The 23,927-nt window shown below is 48.4% G+C and overlaps 1 protein-coding gene across 2 annotated transcripts; it reads left to right on the top strand.

Moving 5' to 3' along the window:
* Positions 1-240: 240 nt before the first annotated feature.
* On the top strand, positions 241-22,287 carry GMCL1 (germ cell-less 1, spermatogenesis associated). Of its 2 annotated transcripts, none has more exons than XM_042472082.1 (14): positions 241-313; positions 13,070-13,193; positions 13,737-13,833; positions 13,921-14,018; positions 14,614-14,726; positions 15,232-15,297; positions 15,769-15,853; positions 16,314-16,404; positions 16,742-16,882; positions 17,678-17,747; positions 18,480-18,555; positions 19,216-19,361; positions 20,077-20,164; positions 20,640-22,287. In XM_042472082.1, exons 1-14 carry the CDS (start codon positions 243-245, stop codon positions 20,766-20,768), a joined length of 1,395 nt encoding a protein of 464 aa, XP_042328016.1. In that variant the 5' UTR covers positions 241-242; the 3' UTR covers positions 20,769-22,287. The 2 variants fall into 2 exon arrangements, with proteins under 2 accessions (XP_042328016.1, XP_042328015.1); XM_042472081.1 differs by having other exon boundaries at positions 252-675.
* The last annotated feature ends 1,640 nt before the right edge of the window (positions 22,288-23,927 follow it).

Below are 23,927 nucleotides of genomic sequence, written 5' to 3'. Positions count from 1 at the left end.
TCCATCTCCCAGAGCTCTTTGCAAGTCTGAGTTCAAAGGCATAGCCTTGTTAGTCTCTGGAATCAGCATGTAGTCAGATCTTGTAGCACCTTTGAGACTAACTAAACAAAGAAGTCAATGGCAGGAGCTTTCATAGACTCTTAAGTCCGCTTTCTCAGAGGCATTGAGTGGGCAGGGATTGTGGGAGATGTAGTCCTAAAGCTCGGGTGAAAGGCGGTCCACGTATGCGTCGAAGAGCACGCATGCGCCGTAGCTCTGCAGCGCTAATGGCGGCGGTTGGGAGTTGTGGAGGGCTGCGCAGTGCGCACGCGCGGTAAATCGTCAGCAGCCGTGGCAATAATGGCGGCGGCAGCGGCGGCGGTTGGAAGGAAGCCGTTGAAGGGTCCCTTCCCTCGATGAGGAGGAGAAGGAGGCGGCCATGGGCTCCCTGAGCAGCCGGGTCTGGAGCGGCCGGGAGGCTTGGGGCAGAGGAGCCCAGGGGTCGCCGTCTTCGTCTTCCTCCTCGCTGCCTTCGTCGCCTCGGGCGCCGCTGAGAGGGAGTCGCTTCCGCAAGAGGAAGAGGGCGGACAGGCCCAGCACCGAGACCGAGAGCGACGAGGAGGACGAGGACGAGGGCGGCGGCGGCGAGGAAGGGGGCGGGCGGCGCCAGGACAGGATCCTCAACACCCCCCGGAGGTCGGCCCTGGCCCTCGGAGGAGCCCTGCAGCAGGAGACGGGCCCAGAGGGAAGCCGATAGGGAAACACTGGCCCAGAGGGGATGGTCAAGGAAGACTTGGCCATGGGAAAGCGGTGGGGAATCCCTGGGCCATGCAGGATTATTGCCCCCTGAGGAAGCATTCCTCCGGCATTCCCTATAGGCCAGCCTTCCACAATATTCCCTATTGGCCACGTCTTCCCCAATGACTTCCCTATGAGAAACGCATTCCCCAAATGATTCCCTTATGGCCAGTCTTCCCCAATGATTCACTATGAGAAAGCATTCCCAATGATCCCTATGAGCGCCAGTCTTCCCATGATTCCCTATGAGAAAGCATTCCCCCAATTGATTCCCTATGGGCCAGTCTTCCCCAATGCATTCCCTATGAGAAAGCATTCCCAAAGCTTCCCTAGAGCCAGTTTCCACAATGATCCTATGGGCCAGTCTTCCCCAATGATTCCCCTTGAGAAACATTCCCCATGATTCCTATGGGCCAGTCTTCCCCAATGATTCCCTATGCGAAAGCATTCCCCAATACTTCCCTATGGGCCAGTCTTCCCCAATGATTCCTATGGGCCAGCATTCCAACCAATGATTTCCCCTATGGAAGCCTTCCCCAATGATTCCCTATGAGAAAGCATTCCCCAATGATTCCCTATGGGCCAGTCTTCCCCACTGATTCCCTATGAGAGAAGCATTCCCAATGATTTCCCTATGAGGGCCAAGTTCCTTCCCCCAATGATCTCCCTATAGAACAGCATTCCCCAATGAGTCCCTATGAGCCAGTTTCCCCCAATGATTCCCTATGGGACCAGTCTTCCCCCAATGATTCCCTATGAGAACAGATTCCCCAAATGATTCCCTATGGCCAGTCTTCCCCAATGATTCCCTATGGAAGTCCCAGATCTCCCTTCCCCCAATGATTACCTCGATGAGAAAGCATTCCCCAATGATTCCCTATGGGCCCATCCTTCCCCCAATGTTCCCTATGAGAAAGCATTTCCCCAATGATTCCCTATGAGCCCGTTCTTGCCCCAATGCATTCACTATGGGCCAGTCTTCCCCAATGATTCCCTTATGAGAAAGCATTCCCCAATGATTCCCTATGGGCCAGTCTTCCCAAATGATTCCCTATGAGAAAGACGCATCTTCCCAATGATTCCCTATGGGCCAGTCTTCCCCAATGATTCCCTATGGCCATCTTCCCCAATGATTCCCCTATGAGAAAGCATTCCCCCAATGATTCCCTATGCGGCCAGTCTTCCCCAATGATTCCCTATGAGAAAGCATTCCCAATGATTCCTACGAGCCCAGTCTTCCCCAATGATTCCCTATGGGCCAGTCTTCCCCAATGATCCCTATGAGAAAGCATTCCCCCATGATTCCCTATGGCCGTCTTCCCCAATGATTCCCTATGAGAAAGCATTCCCCAATGATTCCCTATGGCCAGTCTTCCCAATGATTCCTCTGGGTCAGCATTCCACAATGATTCCCTATGAGAACAGCATTCCCCAATGATTCCCTATGGGCCAGGTCTTCCCCAATGATTCCCTATGGGCCAGTCTTCCCCAATGCATTCCCTATAGAAAGATCCCCAATGATTCCATGCCAGTCTTCCCCCATGATTCCCTATCGGCCAGTCTTCCCCAATGATCCCTATGGCCAGTCTTCCCCAATGATTCCCTATGAGAAAGCACTTCCCCAATGATTCCTATGAAAGCATTCCCAAGATTCCTATGAGAGCTCCCCAAATGCGATTCCCTTGGAAAGCAATCCCCATGATTCCCTCATGGCCTCTCCCCATGATTCCCATGAGAAGCATTCCCCAAGATCTAGGGCAGTCTTCCCCAATGATTCCCTATGGGCCAGTCTTCCCCAATGATTCCCTATGAGAAAAGCATCCCCCAATGATTTCCCTATGGGCCAGTTCTCCCCAATGATTCCCTATGAGAAAGCATTCCCCAATGATTCCTATGGGCCAGTCTCCCCAATGATTCCCATATGAGCACGCTTCCCCATGATTCCTATGGCGCCCCATGATCCTATGGGCCCAGTATTCCCCAATGATTCCCTATGAGAAAGGCATTCCCCAATGATTCCCTCTGGGCCAGTCTTCCCCCAATGATTCCCTATGGGACCATTCCCAATGATTCCCATGGCCGCTTCCCAATGATCTATGGCAGTCTTCCCAATGATTCCCTATGAGCCAAGTCTCCCAATGATTTCCCTATGAAAGCCGTCATTCCCCAATGATTCCCTAGCGGCCAGTCTTCCCCAATGATTCCCTATGCAGCCATCTTCCCCAAGGAACCCATAAAAGCATTCCCCAATGATTCCCTATGGAGCCAGTCTTCCCCAATGATTCCCTATGAGAACGCATTCTCCCCAATGATTCCTGGCCAGTTCTTCCCCATCTTCCCTATGGGGCAGTTTCCCCAATGATTCCTATGAGAAGCCTTCCCCAATGATTCCTATGGGCCAGTCTCCCCAATGATTCCCCTATTGAGAAGCATTCCCCAATGATTCCCTTATGAAAGCCATTCCCCAATATTTGATTCCTTATGGCCAGTCTTCCCCAATGATTCCCTATTAGAAAGCACTTCCCCAATCGATTCCCCTTACTGGGCCAGTCTTCCCCAATGATTCCCTATGAGCCAGTCTTCCCCCAATGACTTCACCTATGGGCCACGTCTTTCCCCAATGATTCCCTATGATGAAAGCATTCCCCAATGATTCCCTATGGGCCAGTCTTCCCCAATGACTTCCCTATGCGGCAGTCTTCCCCAATGATTCCCTTATGAGAAAAGCAATTCCCCCACTACTTCCTTATGGGCCAGATCTTCCCCCAATGCATTCCCTATGAGAAACGACATTCCCCAATGATTCCATTTATGGCCAGTCTTCCCCATATGATTCACCTATTCGAGAAAGCCTATTCCACCAATGATTCCTTATGGCCAGTCTTCCCCACTATTTATTATTCTATATTATTATTAACCTTTATTTATTAAAGCGCTGTAAGTTTACCACAGCGCTGTACATCCAATTTTTTAGTCCAGACCGGTTCCCTGCCCTCAGGCCTTACACAATCTTAAGAAGACCACGAACACAAAAGGAGAAGGGACGTGTTTGGTGGTAATAGATCACGTTCCAGCAGATTCTTTTCTCACTCTCCGACGGCCCTGGTACAACGGCAGATGACTGGACGGAAGGGCTTGGCTCTTACTGGATGGTTAGAAGGACGGCTTCCCTGCGTTTCAGAGAGGGGCTCCACCTCTGGGAATCTTCTTCTTAAACAATCTATAGTCTTTATATTCAGTTTTGAACTGGCCAGAGAAGTGATGAGTGTGCGTGTGGGGGAAGAAGGTTCCAGGAGATAGGGGCAGCAAGCGAGCAGGGACGCATTCGGGAGGGGGAGTGGTTTAGTCCTACATTGTGACCGGAGACCCTGCCTACCAGCGCGGAGGTGCGTAGTAGGATGTAAGGAGAAAGAAGGTCAGATAAGTAAGGAGGGGCCAACCCAGGAGGGCTTTGAACGTCAGTAACAAAAAGCTTGTACCGGATGCGAAAGGGGAAGGGAGCCAATGAAGGGAGGATAAAAGAGGAGACACATGGTCAAAGCGGCGAGTGGATGGGACAATACGGGCAGTTGAATGCTGGACCGATATTTAAATGATGGAGGTGTGAAAGAGGGAAGCCCTGTTCGAAGGAGGTAACAATAATCTAGTCGCGAATCGAAACCACTAGGGCATGGCAGAGTCTTGCAGTAAGAGATTGCGAGGAATGGCGGGATCTTGGCAATGTTGTGGAGGAAGAATCTACAGGTCTCTGCGGTGGCCTTGGATCTGGGGAATAAATGACAGGAAGAGGTCAAAAATGAAGCAAGACTGCGGCGCTTTATGAACCGGTTGAATAGAAGTGTCGCGACAGAAAACACAGAAAAGCTAATGGAGGGTGGGTTTAGGTGGACAGACGAGAAGCTCAGTCTGGAACATGTTGAGCTTAAGCGCCGAGCCTCATCCACTGAGAGCTGGCAGTCAGACAAGAAGCATTGCTGTTCCAGCCCGTCGAAGTCAGGGGGGAGAGATTACAGCTCTGAAGTGTCAATCTGCATACAAATGATAGGAGAAACAAAAGAACTGATGTAGTTACTAGAGGACCGTGGTATAGAGGGACCAGCAGGGACCAAGACCGCGCCCTGGGGAACTCCAAACAGATAGCGGAACAGAGGATGAAGTTTGATCACCCGTGACCACTGCAAAAAAGATCTATTTGACAAGTAAGATTTAAACCAGTCGCGAGCGCCGAGTCGGCGAAACCCAAGGTCAGAAAGTAAACGACCAGGCGCAGTGATCAAACAGTGTCAAAGGCTGCAGACAAATCGAGAAGAATGCGGAATAGAGTAGAGGCCGTTTGCCTTGGCCCGCCAAGAGATCATTGAGATTCTTAGTGCGGGTCTGTCTCTGTAGAGTGCCGTGGCGGAAGCCAGATTGGAGGGGTTCTAGGATGGAGCTTGGCTTCAAGAAACTTAATTTACAGCGACGAATAAACGACCCGTTTCTAGGACCTTAGAAAAAACGGAGAAGAGAAAGAAGAGAAATTGGACGATAGCAGACAACCGAAGAGGGGTCGAACGAGGGTTTTCTTCAGGAAATGGGAGGGGAAACGAGTGCGAGAGCATGTTTGACGAGAGGGGAAGGAACCCAAAGAGAGAGAGCGATTTAAAGCTATTAGAGGAGCGAGGCCGAAGAGAAAGGGCTATAGAGCTAGGAGACGGGAGGGAATAGGATCCACGAGAACCATGTAGTAGGTTGGAAGACTTTCGCAAGCTTAGAGAGTTCCTCCCGAGGAACAACGGGGGAAACCAGAGGAGTTTATCAGTCGAAGGTACCAGGAGGTTAGTGGATAAGGGGGCACGTCGGGAGGAACTATTTCAGATTTGAATTAGTTGGACTTTTGTGCTGAAGTAGTTGGCGAATCAGTGGGGGAAAAAGTGAGAAGACAGGGGAAGAGGAAGGTTGAGTTAGTTTATTGAAGCAGGAAGAAACAAAACGGCGGCGGGCGCCTCTCATTAGCGCCGATCAGTGATTAAAATAGTTCTGTTTCTGCCATAGACAGAGCGCGTGAAAAAGATAAAAGGATGAATTTATAAATGAATGAAATCGGCGGTTCCCTAGACTTTTTCCAAATACGTTCAAGTCCGCTCGAGAGCCGGACCGGAGTAAGGGTTACCTGATAGTGCGAGTGCGCCCGGCGCTGAGGCCTAGGTCATGGGGGAAGACACATGTACCAGATACGGAGCCAAGCTGTCAAGTAGTTTTGAAGAAAGAGTGGAATTAAAATGAAGACATTGCTGAATCAGCAGCGTCCCCAAGATCAAGAGAAGAGAGAGATGAATCAAGTCTGACTGCGATGGTCCGGTTAACAGACTGAGGCGGAAATGGCGCCTGGACAGTACGACGAGGAGGTGGGATTATAAGTAAGAGTAAAAGAAATTACATGGATGGTCAGGACAATGGAAAAATCAGATGCCAGGTAGTCGGAAATGACACACTTAGCAAGCAAGAATTAGGTCGAGACCGTGACAGAGGAATGGTTGCGGAGTTTAGAACTGAGGCTGATGAAGGTCCAAAAGAAGCAAAACAGGGGATCTAAGGCGAGATGACGAAGGATGTGGGATTTTCAGGTGAATATTAAAGTCACCTAGGAACCTAGGATTAGAGAAGGGACTGTATTCCGATAGAAACACGTAGCCAAGATTCAAAGTCATGATAGGACTTGGGGTAGCAGAACCAGGAGGGCGATAGATGACAGCAACCCGGGATCTGTAAAGGCAAAAAAGAGTCGACTACAGTGATGCGACTCGAATGAGAGAAGACCAACGCTGGGGGAAAGAGAGAACTTGAAACTGGCAGGAATGGCACAATCTTATACCGACCCTCCTCCTGACCCTCTCAGGGCGGCTTGTTGTGAGGTGAATGACGAGGGAACCGCCAAAAGACAAAGGAAAGGGCAGCGGAGGTGGCAAGTATCATGGGCCGGGAGCCAGGTTTCCGTAAGTTCCGTTAAGCGCTCCCTATGAGAAAGCATTCCCCAATGATTCCCTATGGGCCAGTCTTCCCCAATGATTCCCTATGAGCCAGTCTTCCCCAATGATTCCCTATGAGAAAGCATTCCCCAATGATTCCCTATGGGCCAGTCTTCCCCAATGATTCCCTATGGGCAAGCATTCCCCAATGATTCCCTATGGGCCAGTCTTCCCCAATGATTCCCTATGAGAAAGCATTCCCCAATGATTCCCTATGGGCCAGTCTTCCCCAATGATGCCCTATGGGCCAGTCTTCCCCAATGATTCCCTATGGGCCAGTCTTCCCCAATGATTCCCTATGGGCCAGTCTTCCCCAATGATTCCCTATGGGCCAGTCTTCCCCAATGATTCCCTATGAAGCATTCCCCAATGATTCCCCTATGGGCCAGTTCTTCCGCCCCCCCCCCCAATGATTCCCTATGAGAAGCATTCCCAATGATCCCTATGGGCCAGTCTTCCCCAATGATTCCCTAGGAGAAAGCATTCCCCAATGATTCCATTGAGCAAGTCCTTCCCAATGATTCCCTATGAGAAAGCATTCCCCATGATTCCCTATGAGCCAGTCTTCCCCAATGATTCCCTATGAGAAAGCATTCCAAAATGATCCCTATGGGCCAGTCTTCCCCAATGATTCCCTATGAGAAAGCATCCCCAAATGATTCCTATAGGCCAGTCTTCCCCAATGATTCCCTATGAGATAAAGCATCTCCCCAATGAGTCCCTATGAGGCCAGTCTTCCCCAATGATTCCCATGAGAAAGCATCCCATGAATTCCCTATGGAGCCATCCTTCCCCAATGATTCCTATGAGAAAGCATTCCCCAATGATTCCCTATGAGCCAGTCTTCCCCACATGATTCCCTATGAGAAAGCATTCCCATGATCCTAGGCAGTCTTCCCCAATGATTCCCTATGAAAAGCATTCCCCAATGATCCCTATGAGCCAGTCTTCCCCAATGATTCCCTATGAGCCAGTCTTCCCAATGATTCACCCTATGAGAAAGCATTCCCCAATGAATTCCCATATGGGCCCAGTCTTCCCCAATGATTCCCTATGAGAAAGCATTCCCCAATGATTCCCTATGGCCAGTCTTCCCCAATGATTCCCTATGAGAAAGCATTCCCAATGATTCCCTATGAGCCAGTCTTCCCCAATGATTCCCTATGAGAAAGCATTCCCAATGATTCCCTATGAGCCAGTCTTCCCAATGATTCCCTATGAGAAGCATTCCCCAATGATTCCCTATGAGAACCAGTCTTCCCCAATGATTCCCTATGAGAAACATTCCCCAATGATTCCTATGGGCCAGTCTTCCCCAATGATTCCCTATGAGAAAGATTCCCCAATGATTCCCTATGAGAAGTCATTCCCATGATTCCCATGAGCCAGTCTTCCCCAAGATGTATCCCTATGAGAAAGCATTCCCCAATGATTCCCTATGGGCCAGTTGGATAAGGAGTCCCGCAATTGAGGTGGTAGTAGGCGGTTTCGGAGAAGGAGCACCTCTATCTGGTGAACTTTTTTTTTCTTTTTTTTCTCTTTTCTCTTGTTGTCATATGGCTGTAGCGTGGGGGCTTAGGGTCTGGGTTTTGTGTGGGGTCTGCTGTGGTTTGTTTCGCTGTGTGTGCGTGTCTTCGTTTGTGTTTTGGTGTTCTCCTTTGTTGTGTTCTGTTTGTCTTCGTCGTAAGGTTGGGTTTTGGTTGGTTTTTGTCCTTTTAGGTGTGGCTGGTCATGTGGTTGTCGGTTTTGTCTCATCGTTAGGTTTTGGTTGTGGGATGTTCTTGGGGTTTTCTGCTTTAGGTGTGTGTTTTTAGAATCAGTGTTGTTGTCTCCGCGTGCTCGCGTGTGTGTCTTCTCTTTTTGGATTGTTTGTCTGTCTTTGTTGTGCGGGGGGTTCTTCGGCAAGTGGGGTTGCTGGTCCGCGTGTAGGTGATTGTATGATGATCTGGTTCGTTTGCTTCTTGTTGCTGTGTTGTTTCCCCGTATGTTGTGATTTTGTGTTCTGTCTGTTTGTGGGGTGCTGTGCTGCCCCAAGGAGGCAGCGGAGGGTTGGTGAAGCCACGGCCCCCAATGATTGCCTCAGTTGGTGGCGGTGCGGGAGGTCGGGTGTGGGTGTGTGGTCTCGGGTGTGGGTGGGGGGCGCTAAGGGTTGTGAGGTGCCCTAGGGTTGGGTGCGGCTTTTGGTGTCGTTTGCGGGGGGGGTGTGGCGTTGCTGGGTTGGTTGTATAGTGTTTGGCGTGCGTTATTGGGTATGGAAAGAATGCCCATGATGCCCGAGGGGCCGATGCCGCCCAAGGAGTGCCGCTAGGGGGAAAAGCAGGCCCCAATGATGCCCTATTGATGTGCCTTGTCTTCGCAAGTGGGGGGGGTATGTGGGTCTGCTGTGTGGGCATTGTGCTGGTGTCGATCTAATGATGTTCGGGCGTGTGGTGGTGGGTGCGCAGTTGTTTTTGGTTGTGTCCCATGGGTGTCTGTTTGTCTGTCTTGGGTGATTGTTGTGGGTGCTTGTCTTGTTTTTGTGCGCCGAAGTGGATTCACGATTGGGGGCGGTGTTGGCGCCAGTGTGCCGTGCCCTCTGTCGTCTCGGCTGTGATTGGTGGCTGTCTGTTGTATGTATTGGTTCTGCGTTGGCTTCCACAGGATTTGGAGTCTGTGCGCCTGTTCGCTTTGGTCTCGGTTGCTGGTGGTGGGGCTGCGCCGCCGGTTTTGGTGGAGCATTGGGGGGTCGCCACCGTATGAGAAACGAGGTGCGTGGGTGGGCTGCTCAAGGAGTGCCCTAGGGGCCAGTCGGCCCCAGGAGCGCCTTCTGGAGTAAAGCATTCCCCCAATGAGTCCCGAGGGCCCATCTGCCCAAGATTGCCCATAGAGAAAGCATGTCCCCAATGAGTCCTAGGGGCAGTCTTCCCAAAGGATTCCGAGTGTGAGAAAGCATTGCCCCAAGATTCCCTAGGAGCAGGCTTCCCCAATGAGGTCCCTTGAGAAGCATTGGCCCCAATGGTTTCCCTAGGTGGCTGGGCAGTGTTGGCTGTCCGGTGTTGTCGGGGGTGTGCGCGGGTGTGTGTGGGTGCTGCGGGGCGGATTATGAAAGCAGGGGGGTGGTCCCCAAGGATTCCCGATGGGCCATCTTCCCAATGGATTGTCGCCTATGAGAAAGCATTCCCCAATGAGCCCGAGGGGCCAGGTTCTTGCTCCCAAGGGATAGGGTTGGGTGGTGTGTCTCGTGTGTGGAGTTGTGTGGATGTTTGGGCTTGTTGTGGGTCCCCAAGGAGGGGGGCGTGGGCTGCGGTGGGTTGTGGGTGCGCGTGGTGGTGTCTGGGGTGCTGTGTGTCCTGGTTTGTGTGTGTCTGGCTGTTGGCGGGTGGTTGGAGTAAAGTATAGGTCGGGCCGCCAAGGAGGGGTGGCGGCGGCGTGTTGTGGTGGCTGCGTGGGCGGGTTTTTGTTCGGTCGTGGTGGTTGGTGTGGTTGTTTCGGTGCTTTGGGTGGTGGGTGTGTTGGTGAGAGAAAAGTGGCTGTGTGGGGTCGGCGCTTGTGCGTTGTTGGGTGTGCCTGGGTGGGGGTGGCCCGAGGTATGTGGTGGCCAGGCGGCGCGCCAAGGAGGCCGGAGTGGGTGTGTGGGGGTGGGTGTGGTTGGGTGTGTTGGTTGCTGCCTTGAGGTGGCGTTGTTGGGTGCTATTTGTCCGGGATGAGCCGTTGGCGGCCCCAAGGGGGTTAGATTGGTGTCTGCCGTTCTTGAGAAACTTTTGGGCGGCCTTGCTTAAGGGTCGGGTGTGCTGCTGGACGTGGTTGTGTGGAGGTCGTGTGTTGCGTGGTGGGCGGGCGAGGGTCTGACGGGATGGCCGGGGCGGAGTTGTGTGGGGTGGTATGGATGGTGCGATCGCTCGTGAGAGGGATATGGTGCCCGAGGGGCCGAGGTCGGCGCGTGCGCAATGAGGTCCGAGGAGAAAGCAGGGGCCCCAAGTGATGGGGCCCGAGGAGCCAGGGCGTGTGTTCAAGAAGAAGAAAAGGTTGAGTTGAGTGTGGGGAGGGGGTCCGCCCTCCGCTGCGAGCAGGGGCGTGTCGCACAACGAAGGAAAAGGACAAACAAGGCAAGTAAAAACGAGTTTAAAACAAACAAGGCTGGAAAACCCAAGCCTCACCTCGTGGGGGCAACGAAAGAGGAGGGGGAGTTGCCGCAACTGTTATGTTGTGTACGTTGGCGGCCCCAAGGTAGTTCCCTTATGGAAATTTTTTGGTGGCTCTCTGTGGTATTTGCCCGGTGGGTCCTCTCGTGTCGCTTGTGTTGCTCTGGGTTGTGGGGTACTACGGGGGCGTGGGGGGGGGGGGGGGGGCCGGCTAGGGGGGTGGGGGTGGCCGGCGGGTAGTGGGGGGGGGGCCAGGGGGTGCGGTGGTCCGGCGGGATGGGTGTGGCCGAGGAGAGTCGTGTTGGCCCCAGTGGCCGATAGGGCGCGGTGCGATGGTGGCCCCAAGAGAGGCCCGAGGAGAAAGGCGGCGCCCAAGGAGGCTGCGCGAGGGGCCAGCGGCGGGGCCCAAGGAGGCCCGAGGAGAAATCCGCCCCAAGGAGGCCCGAGGACCCAGGCGTCCCCAAGAGGCCCAGGAGAAAGCAGGGCCGACAGAGGAGCCCGGGGGCCAGTGCGTGATCCCCAGATGGTTTGGCCCTAGGAGAAGCGATCCCGGAAGGAGGGTGTGTGCCCGAGGGCCAGCGGCCCAAGGAGGCCGCTAGGAGAAGAGCCCAAGAAGGCCCGAGGAGCCAGGGCTGGACCAGAGGTGAGGGCCGCGAGAGAAAGCAGTTTGCCGGCGCATGGGGGAGTGCACGAGTGGGGGCCGTGTGTGGTGGGGTGGCGGCCACAAGGGGAGGCCCGATGAGAAAGCAGGGTGGGTGCGCCGCAGTTCGGGTAGGTCGGCTCGGACTGTGTGGCGGTGGTGAGCGGCCCCGAAGGGAGGCGCCCGAGGGAGAAAAGCAGGCCCCAAGGGGGTGTGGCGGGCTGAGGAGCCAGCCGAAGAAGAAAGGGAAGAGTGGTTGAGGGGGGGGATGGAGAAGGCCGCCCGGCGCCGAGAGGCGGCGCACAACAGAAGGGAAAAGACAAACAAGGCAAGAAAAACAGAGGGAAAAACAAACCACCGGGGGAAAAAGGCCCAAAGCCCAACCGCGGGCCACGAAGAGGAGGAGGCCCGGACGAGAGGGAACGCGGGCGGCCCCAAGAGGCGATGTAAAAGCAGGCCCCCTGTGAGGCCAGAGGCCAGCGGCCCCAAGGAGGCCCATGAAAAGCAGGCCCCAATGAGTCCAGAGGGCCAGGAGCCCCAGGAGGCCCGATAGAAAGCAGGCCCCAAGGACTGGCCAGAGGAGCCAGGCGGCCCCAAGATGTCCCCCCCCCCCCCCCCCCCGAGGAGAAAGCAGTCCCCAAGAGGGCCGAGGGGCAGGCGGCCCCAAGGAGCCCGAGGAGAAAGCAGGCCCAAGGAGCCCGAGGAGCCGGCGGCCCCAAGGATGCCCCGAGGAGCCAGCGTCCCCCAAGGAGGACCGATGAGAAAGCATGCCCCAAGGATGCCCCGAGGGCCAGGCGTCCCCAAAGGAGGCCCGAGGAGAAAGCAGGCCACCAGGAGGCCCATGAGCCAGGCGGCCCCAAGGAGGCCCGATGAGAAAGCAGTCCCCAATGATGCCCTATGGGACGTCGGTGCCCCAATGAAAAGTCCGAGGAGAAAGCATGCCCCAAGGATGCACCGAGGGGCCATCCTGCCCGCAATGAGTCCCGTGAGAAAGCAGGTCCCAATGAGGCCCGATGCCAGGCGCCCCATGATTCCCTATGAGAAGCAGTCCCCAATGATTCCCTATGAGCCAGTCTTCCCAAGGATTCCCGATAGAAAGCATCCCCAATGATTCCTAGGGGCCAGTCGGCCCCCAATGAGGCCCTAGGAGAAAGCATTCCCCAGTATTCCATATGACGAAAGTCTTCCCCATGAAATTCCCATGAGCCAGTCTCCCCAATGATTCCCTAGGAGAAAGCAGTCCCCAATGATTCCCTATGGGCCAGTCTTCCCCAATGATTCCCTATGGGCCAGTCTTCCCCAATGATTCCCTATGGGCCAGTCTTCCCCAATGATTCCCTATGGGCCAGTCTTCCCCATTGATTCCCTATGGGCCAGTCTTCCCCAATGATTCCCTATGGGCCAGTCTTCCCCAATGATTCCCTATGAGCCAGTCTTCCCCAGTGCTGGGCCGTCTCCAAGAGCGGGAGAAGAGCACAGACCTTTCAGTTTTGTTGAGCTCTCATTTCTTTTTCTTCCCACAGGAAAAAACTCAAAAGCACTTCCAAGTATATCTATCAGACTCTGTTTCTGAACGGAGAAAACAGCGACGTCAAGATTTGTGCCCTGGGAGAAGAGTGGAACTTGCACAAGATATACCTGTGCCAGGTAGGAGCGCAGCTTTTCTCTCTCCCACAGACACACACACTTTCCCAGCAGGGCAGACCTCAGGACTGTGAAGTCGGAGGCTTTCATGGTTTTGTTGTGGGTTTTTTGCGCTCTGTGCCCATGTTCTAGCAGAGTTTCTTCCTAACGTTTCACCAGCATCTGTGGATGGCATCTTCAGAGACTTCAGGACTGCAATATCTGGCTTGGTTTCTTGGTAGAAGCCTGGTCTCTACCAACCAGAGCCTGGTGCAAAAGGCAAACAGACAGAATTAGAGAACTCTGAGCTCAGGGTTTTGCTCTGAATGCAGTGGGCCTTTTGTATTGGCAAGCTAAATGTTTTCATATCCGCGGATAAGTAAGCAATTCCTGAGCAAAATCCATCCTTATCAGCAGCGTTATGGTCATAGATTTCTTACCATAGTGCTTCACAACATAAAAATATGGCAGGGTTGTTTTGTACTTTGTTAGCAAATGTTGTACAGTGTAATTGCTTTTGTACATTTTTTTAAAACCTTGAATGAAATGCCGTCTTTCTTTCCGCAGTCTGGCTACTTCTCAAGTATGTTCAGTGGTTCATGGAGGGAATCGGGAATGGATGCAATCGAACTGGAAATCCCTGATCAGAATATTGACATTGAAGGTAAGCGAGGATTACTCTTGTTCTGTGAAAGCATGCGGCCTCTGTATGAACATTGGTTTTGATTGCCATGATGGGCTTCCTTTTTAGCTTTACAGATCGCCTTTGGGTCACTTTATCGGGATGATGTTTTAATCAATCCAAGCCGAGTCATTGCTCTTCTGGCTGCAGCCAGCATGCTCCAGTTGGTAAGTGGATGCAGCAGCTCTTCTTCTGCACAAGCCCATGAAAGTTGTAAACCACAGGGCCGCCTTAAAAGGTTCAGTCCTGTTTCATGTTGTAATGTTGAGCTTTTTATACATGCCACATGACATTCCACATCTTCTCCAGTCCTGTCTGTGTTCAAGCACATGCTTTGTGGATAGAAACTCCCAGACACTTGAGGTACATGAGGACAACTACGGCTGCATCCACACTGCAGAAATAGTCCACTTCGACACCACTTGAACTGTCACAGCTGAGTGCTGTGGAATCTTGGGATAGCTTTAAAAAGTCTCTTCTTGGTGCTTTGATTGCTGCCAGGCAGACCATCCTTGTAACCTCTTATATCTTATATCTGCCCCCCTTCATATCTTACCTACTCTCTAGTAGAAACAATGTATATAACTGTGCCAGATGTCATCTGCAGACTGGAGGCATCTATAATCACTTCCAGGCAAGCAGACACTATCCTTAAGCAACAAATGGTTCAGGTTCTTGCAGCCAGCTTTTGGAAAGCAATTTGCATGTAGCATTTAGTTTTGGCATTTCCCATTCATTCTGCATCCCTGCGCATTTTTACAGGATGGCTTAATACAGCAGTGTGGTGAGACTATGAAGGAAACCATTAATGCAAAAACTGTGTGCAGTTACTACAATTCTGCAGGAACATATGGATTAGATTCTTTGAAGAAAAAGTAAGTCTCCATATGTAGCATTCGCATAGCAGCAAGCTATATGTAAAGAGAAGGCATTTCTAAAATCGCTTGAGGAGCATTTGATGTGATTCTTTAATAGGCATAATATTCCTCCATGTCTGTATCACTTTTAAAACTATTGCGTGCAGGATATCCATGTGACTGTAGAAGGAAAAGCTTTGATTTTAGGGCAGTAAAGCTGGAGAACTGAAAGCTCTTTAAAAGATCTCTGAGTTGGGATTCTTGCCTGTGGTGGGAATGGTGGAAGGATGGCATGAGAGACACAGAGAATCGTCTAATGATTATAATGTGGGATGCCATGATGGGATAGCGGGTACTGGAGTAGCCTGAGTGGGTTTTGGGATGACATTTGGTAATTAGAAATAGAAGAGCACCCCTTAAGGTGGCTTGGACCTCTTATGCCAGAGGTTGAAATTGCTCAATGATTATATCCTTAAAGTGTTATTTTGTGTCCTATGGAAAGTTTAATTTATTTTAAATCTAGGTGTCTGGAATGGCTTTTGAACAACCTGATGACACACCAAAGCGTAGAACTCCTCAAAGAACTCAGGTACTGAAATTTCACTTCTCTTGGAGTAACTCTAAATTCTTTAGAGCAGATCTTTGGTCATCATTGGAGCTTAAGTTCATTGTGAGTATTCACTTACACAACTTGGAAAAAGAAAAGTAGACAGACACATCCCCCTCTAGGCACCCATCTCAGTTTGGGGAAGGATAATTTATCTTTTTGGAGACTGCCGTTTTATGTGATTTTGAAAACAGCCACAAGAATGTTAGCTTGTCTATTGTATTCAGGACATTGTATTTCCTCTCTCTCTTTAGATGACTGTTGTCTCTTGTCATATTTTAATTTTGTTTAAATAAAATAAAATAGTTAGTCATGACTAACCTGCCAAATTAATTCCCAAGAGGCTGCATTAAACATGAGTCAATCTAGATCAAGCCCTAAGAGAATAATGTTTACTATAACAGACTCCAACTTCATATGAATCAGCTCTCATGCCATTTTGTTTTGTTCCAGCATAAGCCTCATGAAGCAGCTGATCAGTTCTTCTAACTTGTTTGTCATGCAAGTGGAGATGGACATCTACACTGCACTCAAGAAGGTATTAACCCAAAGGCCCCAAACTGGTTTCTCCAGGGATTGGTGGATATCAAATCCAAATTAGCTGTCAATTGCTGTGATGACAGTCTCCTCAAACGTTTGTCAATACAGTGGACCCTTGTTATACGCTGGGGTTTGGTTTCAAGATCCCCCGTGTATAACAAAATCCGTGTATGCTCAAGTCCCATTAAATATAATGACAGCAAAATGGTGTCCCTTCTAAAAATGGAAAATCAAGGTTTGATATTTGAAATTTTACTCTCTTTTTTTTTTGAACATTTTCAAACCATGTATGCTTGAATCTGTGTATAAAAAATCCATGTATAAGAAGGTCTGACTGTAGAGACAAAAAACCTCTTCAGTATTGTAATTTCTGGTAAAAACTGAATGTATGTGTTTGCAGTAGGACTCGGTTTCTCCAGTGAATAAGTTAAGCTTACAGTGGTCTTGTTTTAAACTAGTGGATGTTCCTTCAGCTGGTGCCTTCTTGGAATGGATCACTAAAACAACTCCTAAGTGAAGCAGATGCCTGGTTTTCCAAACGCCGGAAAGGTATTCTGAGTTACTTTGCTTTCTGAAAATCTAATGTTCTCTGTGTACTTCACAGAATGTTCTTTGCATGCTTCATTAATAGGCACTTCCACATATATTAAGAAGTGTTCATACCATATAATTTTGTTTCTGCTTCTGACTAAATAATCTTTGAGGAGGACCTAATTATGTTAAAAATATACTAGATGCAGGTTGGTTTTCTTCTTCTTAAATCAAACAGATTTTGTCTATAGACATCCAGATCTTACTGAGCAATCAAAATGATCTATGTAATGTGTCTAATATATCTATTAGCAAAATGTGTTTGCACTCATCATGGTTCATGGTGATATTGCAGATTTTGATGATGGGATTTCATTCTTGGAATCTGAACAAGGTAGTGCCTTTTTGACCGTCTTCAGACATCTGAGGCTACAGTACATAATCAGCGATTTGGCATCAGCAAGAATTGTTGAGAGAGATAACCTGATACCCACAGGTAAGAATGGACACACCTCACCTTCCCCCCGATCCCCTGGCTGCAGTTTGACTACATGAAATCCAAACTGAATCTCTAACTGAGGGAGCTATCCCACCCATTCAAGACCAGTTTAATAGTCTGCAACCTGGATACTCTTCTCATTTAGTACAATGGTACACTTTTACTCACTAGCTTTGGGAATTTAGTTCACCCCAAAAGTGCAGGCAATCATGAAAGTAACCAGATTGCAGCTTCTAGATAGGTTCTGTTTATCTTATCATGAAATAGTATCTGTAAATCTTGGATTTGCCTATCCTTTTTATCATTGTTAGAATCATCCTGAAATCCTAAATAGGGTAATTATCTTCTTCCTTAGCTCTTAGACTTAATCTGAGCACTTGTCAGTTCACCTTGTTCTCATCCTTTCATTTAGATTTCTTTTGTTTCTCAGAATAATTGTTTAGTGTTAACATCTCTAACACAGCACTACACTCACTCACCACATACCCTTGTCTCCAAGTGCAAAAACCACCTTCTCTCTATCTCTCCATTTAAGAGAGAGAGTTTTCTATGACTGGAGCATGTGTTAGTGTGTCTGTTTTCTTTCACTGAGGTCTTTCAAACAGTGGTCTTTCACCTTGACACAGCTAAGTGGTTTAAGACTGAAAAGGGTGGCAGCATTAGGTTTGGACAGGTTGTGAATTAGTTACTAATGAGTAATGTGTATATGCTTGAAGTTAAAACGTTTTACGTGCTGCTTAGACTGTTGTCCCCCATCCTTAAAAGATTCCCTTTGGCCTCTTTACATTTTAGAATGGCTGTCTTCTGTTTACAAACAGCAGTGGTTTGCCATGCTTAGAGCAGAGCAAGACAATGATATCGGGTATGTATAATCTACCCCTTTCCCTATAATTTTCTTGTGGGCACCCATTGTTGGTACAGCCATCTTGGAATGCATATCTTGCAGTAAAAGAGAAAGTAGATATGGCTAGATAAGTCCTTTTAAATTCAGCAACCTTTTACAAAGGCAACCGTTTTGCAATAGTTGTAGGCAGGGATCTAGAAGGTGTTTTGATTAACCAGCTTGTGCTTAGTAATGTCCTTCTGATTCCTGAATAAGCAGCATGTTTAACAAGCAGACTCCAGAAAGGAGGCTAAGTCAGGAGCTTTGGTGTAACCAGCAAGCAGAAGGTATAACTATTGAAATAATAATAATAATAATATTTTTTATTTATAGACCGCTATTCCGCAATGATCATAGCGGTGTACAGTAAAATTGCAAAACAATACAAAAAATTGCAAGGCCTCTCTCCCCCTCAAGATGGTGGTTGGAGGAGGGCTCTTTGTCTTCCAGGCCAGGCCTCTCTTCCCCTCAAGATGGTGGTTGGAGGAGGGCTCTTTGTCTTCAGGCCAGGCCTCTCTCCCCCTCAAGATGGTGGTTGGAGGAGGGCTCTTTGTCTTCCAGGCCAGGCCTCTCTCCCCCTCAAGATGGTGGTCGGAATGTCACCATCCTACTTGCAGTTTCTCAGTTGTCTGTGCATCCAGTCTGACAGGCTGCTTTTCTTGCCCTTTGGGCAAAACACCATTTTATAGAAGGCTCTTTTGTATGTTCAAGGCCTCAAGAAATTAGTAAGGAGGAGCTTGAAGGAAACAGTATGCGGTGCGGCAGAAAACTTGCGAAGGATGGTGACGTAAGCACTGATATTTTTCCATATACTTTTAACATATGTAATTCATTAGCTGTTTGCATGAGCTGTTGGCTTAAAAATGAACTTTAACACAAGTTGCATTTTTTCATACATGGATCAGTGTACTGCAAACATTCTTTCTCAGCTGTCTCAAATACAGTATATATTGTGGTGGTACTGCTGCTTTTTATTTATTTTATTTATTTAGGTATTTATTTATTTATTTATTTAGGTATTGATATCCCGCCCTTCAGCCCTAATGGCTCTCAAGGCGGCTTACAATTAATATTTTAATCAGACAGTTCCCTGCCCTCAGGCTTACAATCTAAAAGACACGAAACAAAAGGAGAAGGGAATGATGGAGGGAAAGGGGATGAGGTCCAGTGGTTCTTCTCTCCCTCTGAGGCCTGGACCAAGGCAGATGGATTGGAGGGAGGGCTCTTCCAGGCTGGCCCTGATGGAGCTGGACCTGCCTGAATTATCATGTTGATGATAATCAGGAGACTTATTTTTTAAGCAATAAAATTAAATTGAAGTTTTCAGGAAATTGTAGATTTCCTGTGCTGACATTGATACTTGAAGAGTCAAAATAGGTCAGTGGCCATTCAGAATAAAGGTGTTCATTTGGAGTGTTGAAGTAACAAACTTCTTTGTATGCTCAAGTACTGCTGGCGGTGGACAGGCTTCAACTTTGGCTTTGATCTGCTGGTCACATACACCAACCGCTACATCATCTTCAAGCGCAACACCCTGAACCAGCCTTGCAGTGGCTCTGTCAGTCTGCAGCCCAGGAGGAACATTGCTTTCAGGTTGGTGCATCTGCGTATATACCTTCTCCAACACACATGCTCTTTTCCTTGGTCATACTGTGCTATGTTGCCTCATTGTGAAGGACTTGTGCCATCTGGTGCTTCTGTCTTTGTAATCATAGGGGTCTCCTGTTAAAGGAACCTTATTAGAAGGTTTTGGAGGGCAGGAGAGTCTGTCTTCAAATAGCATCAGTTTGTTGTCCCCCCCCCCATGCACTGTGGGCTGAGTAGGTCATGCTTCCCTTGTGCCACTGAAGAATATTCTGGCAGTAGTGGGTTGTGTAGCGATGTTTCTCAGAATCTCTTTTCCTCTTCTCCCTGAGCCAGGATTGACCATAATGAGTGTTGTGGAAGCAAAGGCTGAATCCTGTTAACTGCTTGTCAGACTGAAGAACCTTAGACTGGAGAAAGTGCAAGGAAGATTTCTCTTGCCCTCCTCCCCAAACTGCTGTAAACGTCCCACAAGCACTAATAACCGCCATGATATCCCCTCAAGTCCTGTTGAAGGGGAAGCAGGGATTTGCTAGCAGCTTGACAGATTCTGTTACGCTTCATTTTTCCTTCTCATCTTCCAAACTGCAGAAAGAGCCTGTACAGGTTCTGGCAAGAGAAATGAGGACTGTCGTAGATGTTCCCTCTTTTCTGATTTGTTTTCCATCTCTTTGCCCCAAGGGGAGGAAAACCCTGTGAAATTTAACTTCTTATCTGTCTTTAGGTTGCGTCTGGCTTCTTTTGATAGCAGTGGAAAGCTTATTGGCAGTAGAACTGTGGGATATCAGATATTAACCCTCGAAAAAGATCAGGTATGAACTTCCTTTGGTTCCCTCTAGATGTCATCAAATGAAAAGAATGATTGTTTTCCCTTTGAAAATCTGGTTTAATTTGTAGGTAGCAGCAGGAATGAAAGCAAGGCAAGGGATTGAAGTCCAGCAATCACTATCACAAAATTATTACTGTGGCATAGTATTTGCGTATTTTGAGGGGTTTGTTAACTCCTGTAACCTCCATAGTACCCACTGATATTGAGGTTGAGCTAAAGAGATGTTTCTGTGACCACGTGAAAAGTATGTTTGCAATGCAAGGTAGATGGCATTCAAAGGAGCAGCAGCTGATATTTTAAAAAATTCACCTGCCACAAATACTAGAAGTTGGATATTAAAATTCTGATGAATGTTGGCTAAGTAGCTTCTGTGCAACTGCACAGTGTTGGCCAAAATATGTTGCTTTTAGATCGATGGCTTCTCATCCATAAAAGATGACTGTCTGTTGAATTTCCAGGAACAAGTAGTGATGAATCTGGACAGCCGGCTGCTGACTTTCCCTCTGTTTATCTGTTGCAACTTTCTGTATACGTCTCCAGAGAAGAGAAAGGAAAATGAAGGGCAGCCAGAGAACCAAGAAACCTGAGGGTCACCTTTGAAACTTTCTTTCATGACAGCTTTAATCCAAGTGCACTTGACGCACAGTGCGGGAAAGGGATAAAAAGGCCTTACACAATGTAGCAGATACAAATGCAACTTCCACCTTCATTTGAACACTCCTATGCATATCAGAAAGGGTTCAGATTAGCTGTGCCTCAACTGAGGCATTCTGTGCATCTTCAAGGAGCTGCCAAGAGAGAGACCTGTTATTTCTCCTGCCAGTTACAAAGAGAATTTAAATTTAGCTGATCCAAATGTGAAAAGCACATCTGTACAATCAATGATGACTTTTAACATAAATGTAACCTGGTTTTGTTTTTCTGACTGAACTCTTGAATATTTAGGGCCTTTTATTGCCTTGACAAAATCCCGCTGTTCTTCAGTGGTTGGACACCGGAGTGCAGCTGACTGGTTTCATTCGTGGGGTTTGTTTTTATTTTATTACTCATTCAGCATTTGGGGCTGGGGTAGATTTCCCGATGAGTTGAAACCTTTATGTAATATAGCCTGTTTCATTTTCAAGATGTATATTTTTAAACATTGGATATGTTGAGATTTTTTTTAAAATTGGTTTTGTGGAATACACCGAAGCAGAGAGGAATTTGGTGGCTCAGCAGTTTCATAAAGACGGCAGTCACTGTACAAGTAACCGCCACAATGTGGGATAATGGTCTTTGGCCATTAAAGGCAAGTGCATTCTCTGATACCACAGATGAGTAGAGATGTTTCTGCTTGGATTGCCAAGTCCTGACCCCAACATAGACCACCTGCCTGTATTTAGATTGTTGTGTTCTGTCCACTATGAAGAGCTACCTGCATTAAATTCTGAGTTCCTATGCAGTTTTGAAAGGCACAGGAGGCTTCTCAAGGTCTGGGCTGTTCCCTCTATTTGAGAGAACTAGCTCTCTGCATGTTAGCGGTAAAACCTTGTGTCAGGACCAAAGCACTTGAGTAATGCCTTCATAATTCTCCGTCATGTGTCTTATGTGCGTGGAAGCACACAATGCTGTACGTCAGCTTGCCTGCAGGTTTTAGCTAGTAGCCAGTTGGAGCCACGTGTACAAGGTCTTTAAGCATTTTCAGCCGCATTAACCTCTATTTGTATTGGGCGGATAAATCCTGACTCTGCTCAGGAACATGCGAACTTCCGAGTGCCTTTTGAGTTACATGTGCATTCACCCTTTTTTAAGTATTATTTTTAACTGCTGCTTGAGAGAGGTGGTCACTTCCAAAAAGAGCAACCAGAATCAAAGGATTCATGTCCTGAACGGGTGTTTGATGAAAAGGAAAAGTGGCCCATTAAAGTAGCAATGTGAACTACAAATGACTGTGTACATACCTTGGGTCAGGGTGGGGGAATACTGTTGAATTACTACCTTTCCATTTTTGTTGACAGCCTATTTTGTAATATTTAATTATATGCTGTTTGTATGCTATGTAGATAAAATAACATATTAAGCAAACTGAAGGAATGGCAAATGGTGAATAACCTGCTATTCAGGGTACATTGTTCTCTTTCACAGCAGTGTCTTGTCTTTGGGATTTCTGTCAAAGGAAAGATCATGATTTAAGCAAGCATCCTCCTCAGGTTCTTGAGCTTCCCTCAAAGAAAAATAGGGGAAAGCATCTTATATTCATCAAAGCCATGCATTTGGTCCCAAAAGACAAAACCTAGACACTTTACAGAATTAAACAGAAGTGAAAAGATCCCATCTGCTGACTTAGGGAAGTAAAGGTGTTTCCTTGCAAACTAGCCTGCTACTACATTACCAGGCTTTACCAGCAGATGACACTCTATCCCCATGATCTCCTTTGCTGCCAGTTGGTGACCAGCACACTTTTCTTGTCTATGAATAATTGGTTGTTATTGTTGTTCTTATGTGAGCCTTCAAGTCTCTCGCAACTTATGGTGACTCTATTTTCATGGGGTTTTCTTGGCCAGATTTGTTCTTGGCCTTTCTCTGAGGCTGAGAGAGTGGAACTTGCTCATGGTCAATCATTGGGTTTCCATGGCCATGATTCATATCCAATAAAATTGTAGTGGACTCTTTTCCTGTAGCTTGGCTCCATTGCTCTGTGTCCTAGTTTCTGGAGCAACAGAAAACGAAGCTTGCTCCATCCTTAATATGGCATCCCTTCAAATGTTTAAACATGGCTTAATCTTTCTCTTCTCCAGGTTAAACATCCCCAGCTCCCCCATTTTGTTTTGCTTTGCTTTTTGCTGATGCACACATCAGATGCCTTGTTTTCTCTCCCCCAAAAGTATCTGGCTGTAGTATATCCTCCAGAGCCTGAGAAGTCCATCTGGTGTCCCACAAGGGTCTTCATCATCTCCTCCTCCTGCTTCTTATCAGAGGATGTCACGGCCATTACCAATCTGTATCTGAGGATTAATGAGGCAACCCACCGGCCTGGGAAGTCTCCTGCTTCTGGTGCTCTTATCTTCAGGGAGCATCTGGCTGAGCAAGACCAGCTGGGATGATTCATGTCCAAGGGAGATGTCCGATGGGGCGGTGGGCCGTGAAAAAGTGAGGGAGGATCTTGCATCCCAGAAAATTAAAGGTTTCTCACTTAGTGGAACATCTGCCAGAGCTAATGATGGAGGAGGCAAGGAGGAGAGAGAAAGCGGTGCCCCAAGTATCTTCCCTCCCTGATATGTTTTCTCAGATAAAAACCAAGTTCTTGAGTTCTGCAAAAAAAGGTTTAGGTTGAACTAATTGCAGTTAGATGAGTCAGAGCAGAAGGGATTATCTTGGAGAGCAGTGTGGGCTGTTTAAAACAAAGCTCTAATGGCCATCTGCCTGCAATGGGGAGTGTAAACAGCTCTGTATCTCCTTCCCAGGAGAAGTCTTCCAGATGTTCTTGGGTTGCAACTCCTTGCATTGTCTATCCTGGCCAGGACTGCTGGGATTTGCAGTTCAATAACATCTGTTGATATTCCCACCTGTACGAATATGATTGGCTGAGTAACATGTTGCGGGGTGATCCCTGAATGGGTAAGACCAGTGTGACACTCAGTGTGGGACCCTTGACTGGGTGAAACCAGTATGCCATTCATGGTGGAATTAGATCCCTTTTGAGATTAATTTTGGCAAAAGAAGGAAGAAACAGGCAGTGGTGGAAAGTGCCTGGAAACAGCATCCAG

This window comes from Sceloporus undulatus, chromosome 6 (genome assembly GCF_019175285.1).
Source record: "Sceloporus undulatus isolate JIND9_A2432 ecotype Alabama chromosome 6, SceUnd_v1.1, whole genome shotgun sequence".
Lineage (NCBI taxonomy): Eukaryota > Metazoa > Chordata > Lepidosauria > Squamata > Phrynosomatidae > Sceloporus > Sceloporus undulatus.
The sequence above is the reverse complement of the archived record's forward strand: the minus strand, read 5'-3'. Positions and strand labels throughout refer to the sequence as shown.

Excerpts from the sequence above, each read along its gene's own strand:
- GMCL1 (XM_042472081.1), top strand. The coding sequence starts at position 419 with ATGGGCTCCCTGAGCAGCCGGGTCTGGAGCGGCCGGGAGGCTTGGGGC. Across the intron at positions 15,298-15,768 it reads GAACTCCTCAAAGAACTCAG|CATAAGCCTCATGAAGCAGC; the intron begins GTACTGAAATTT and ends GTTTTGTTCCAG. Across the intron at positions 16,405-16,741 it reads GTTTTCCAAACGCCGGAAAG|ATTTTGATGATGGGATTTCA; the intron begins GTATTCTGAGTT and ends GTGATATTGCAG.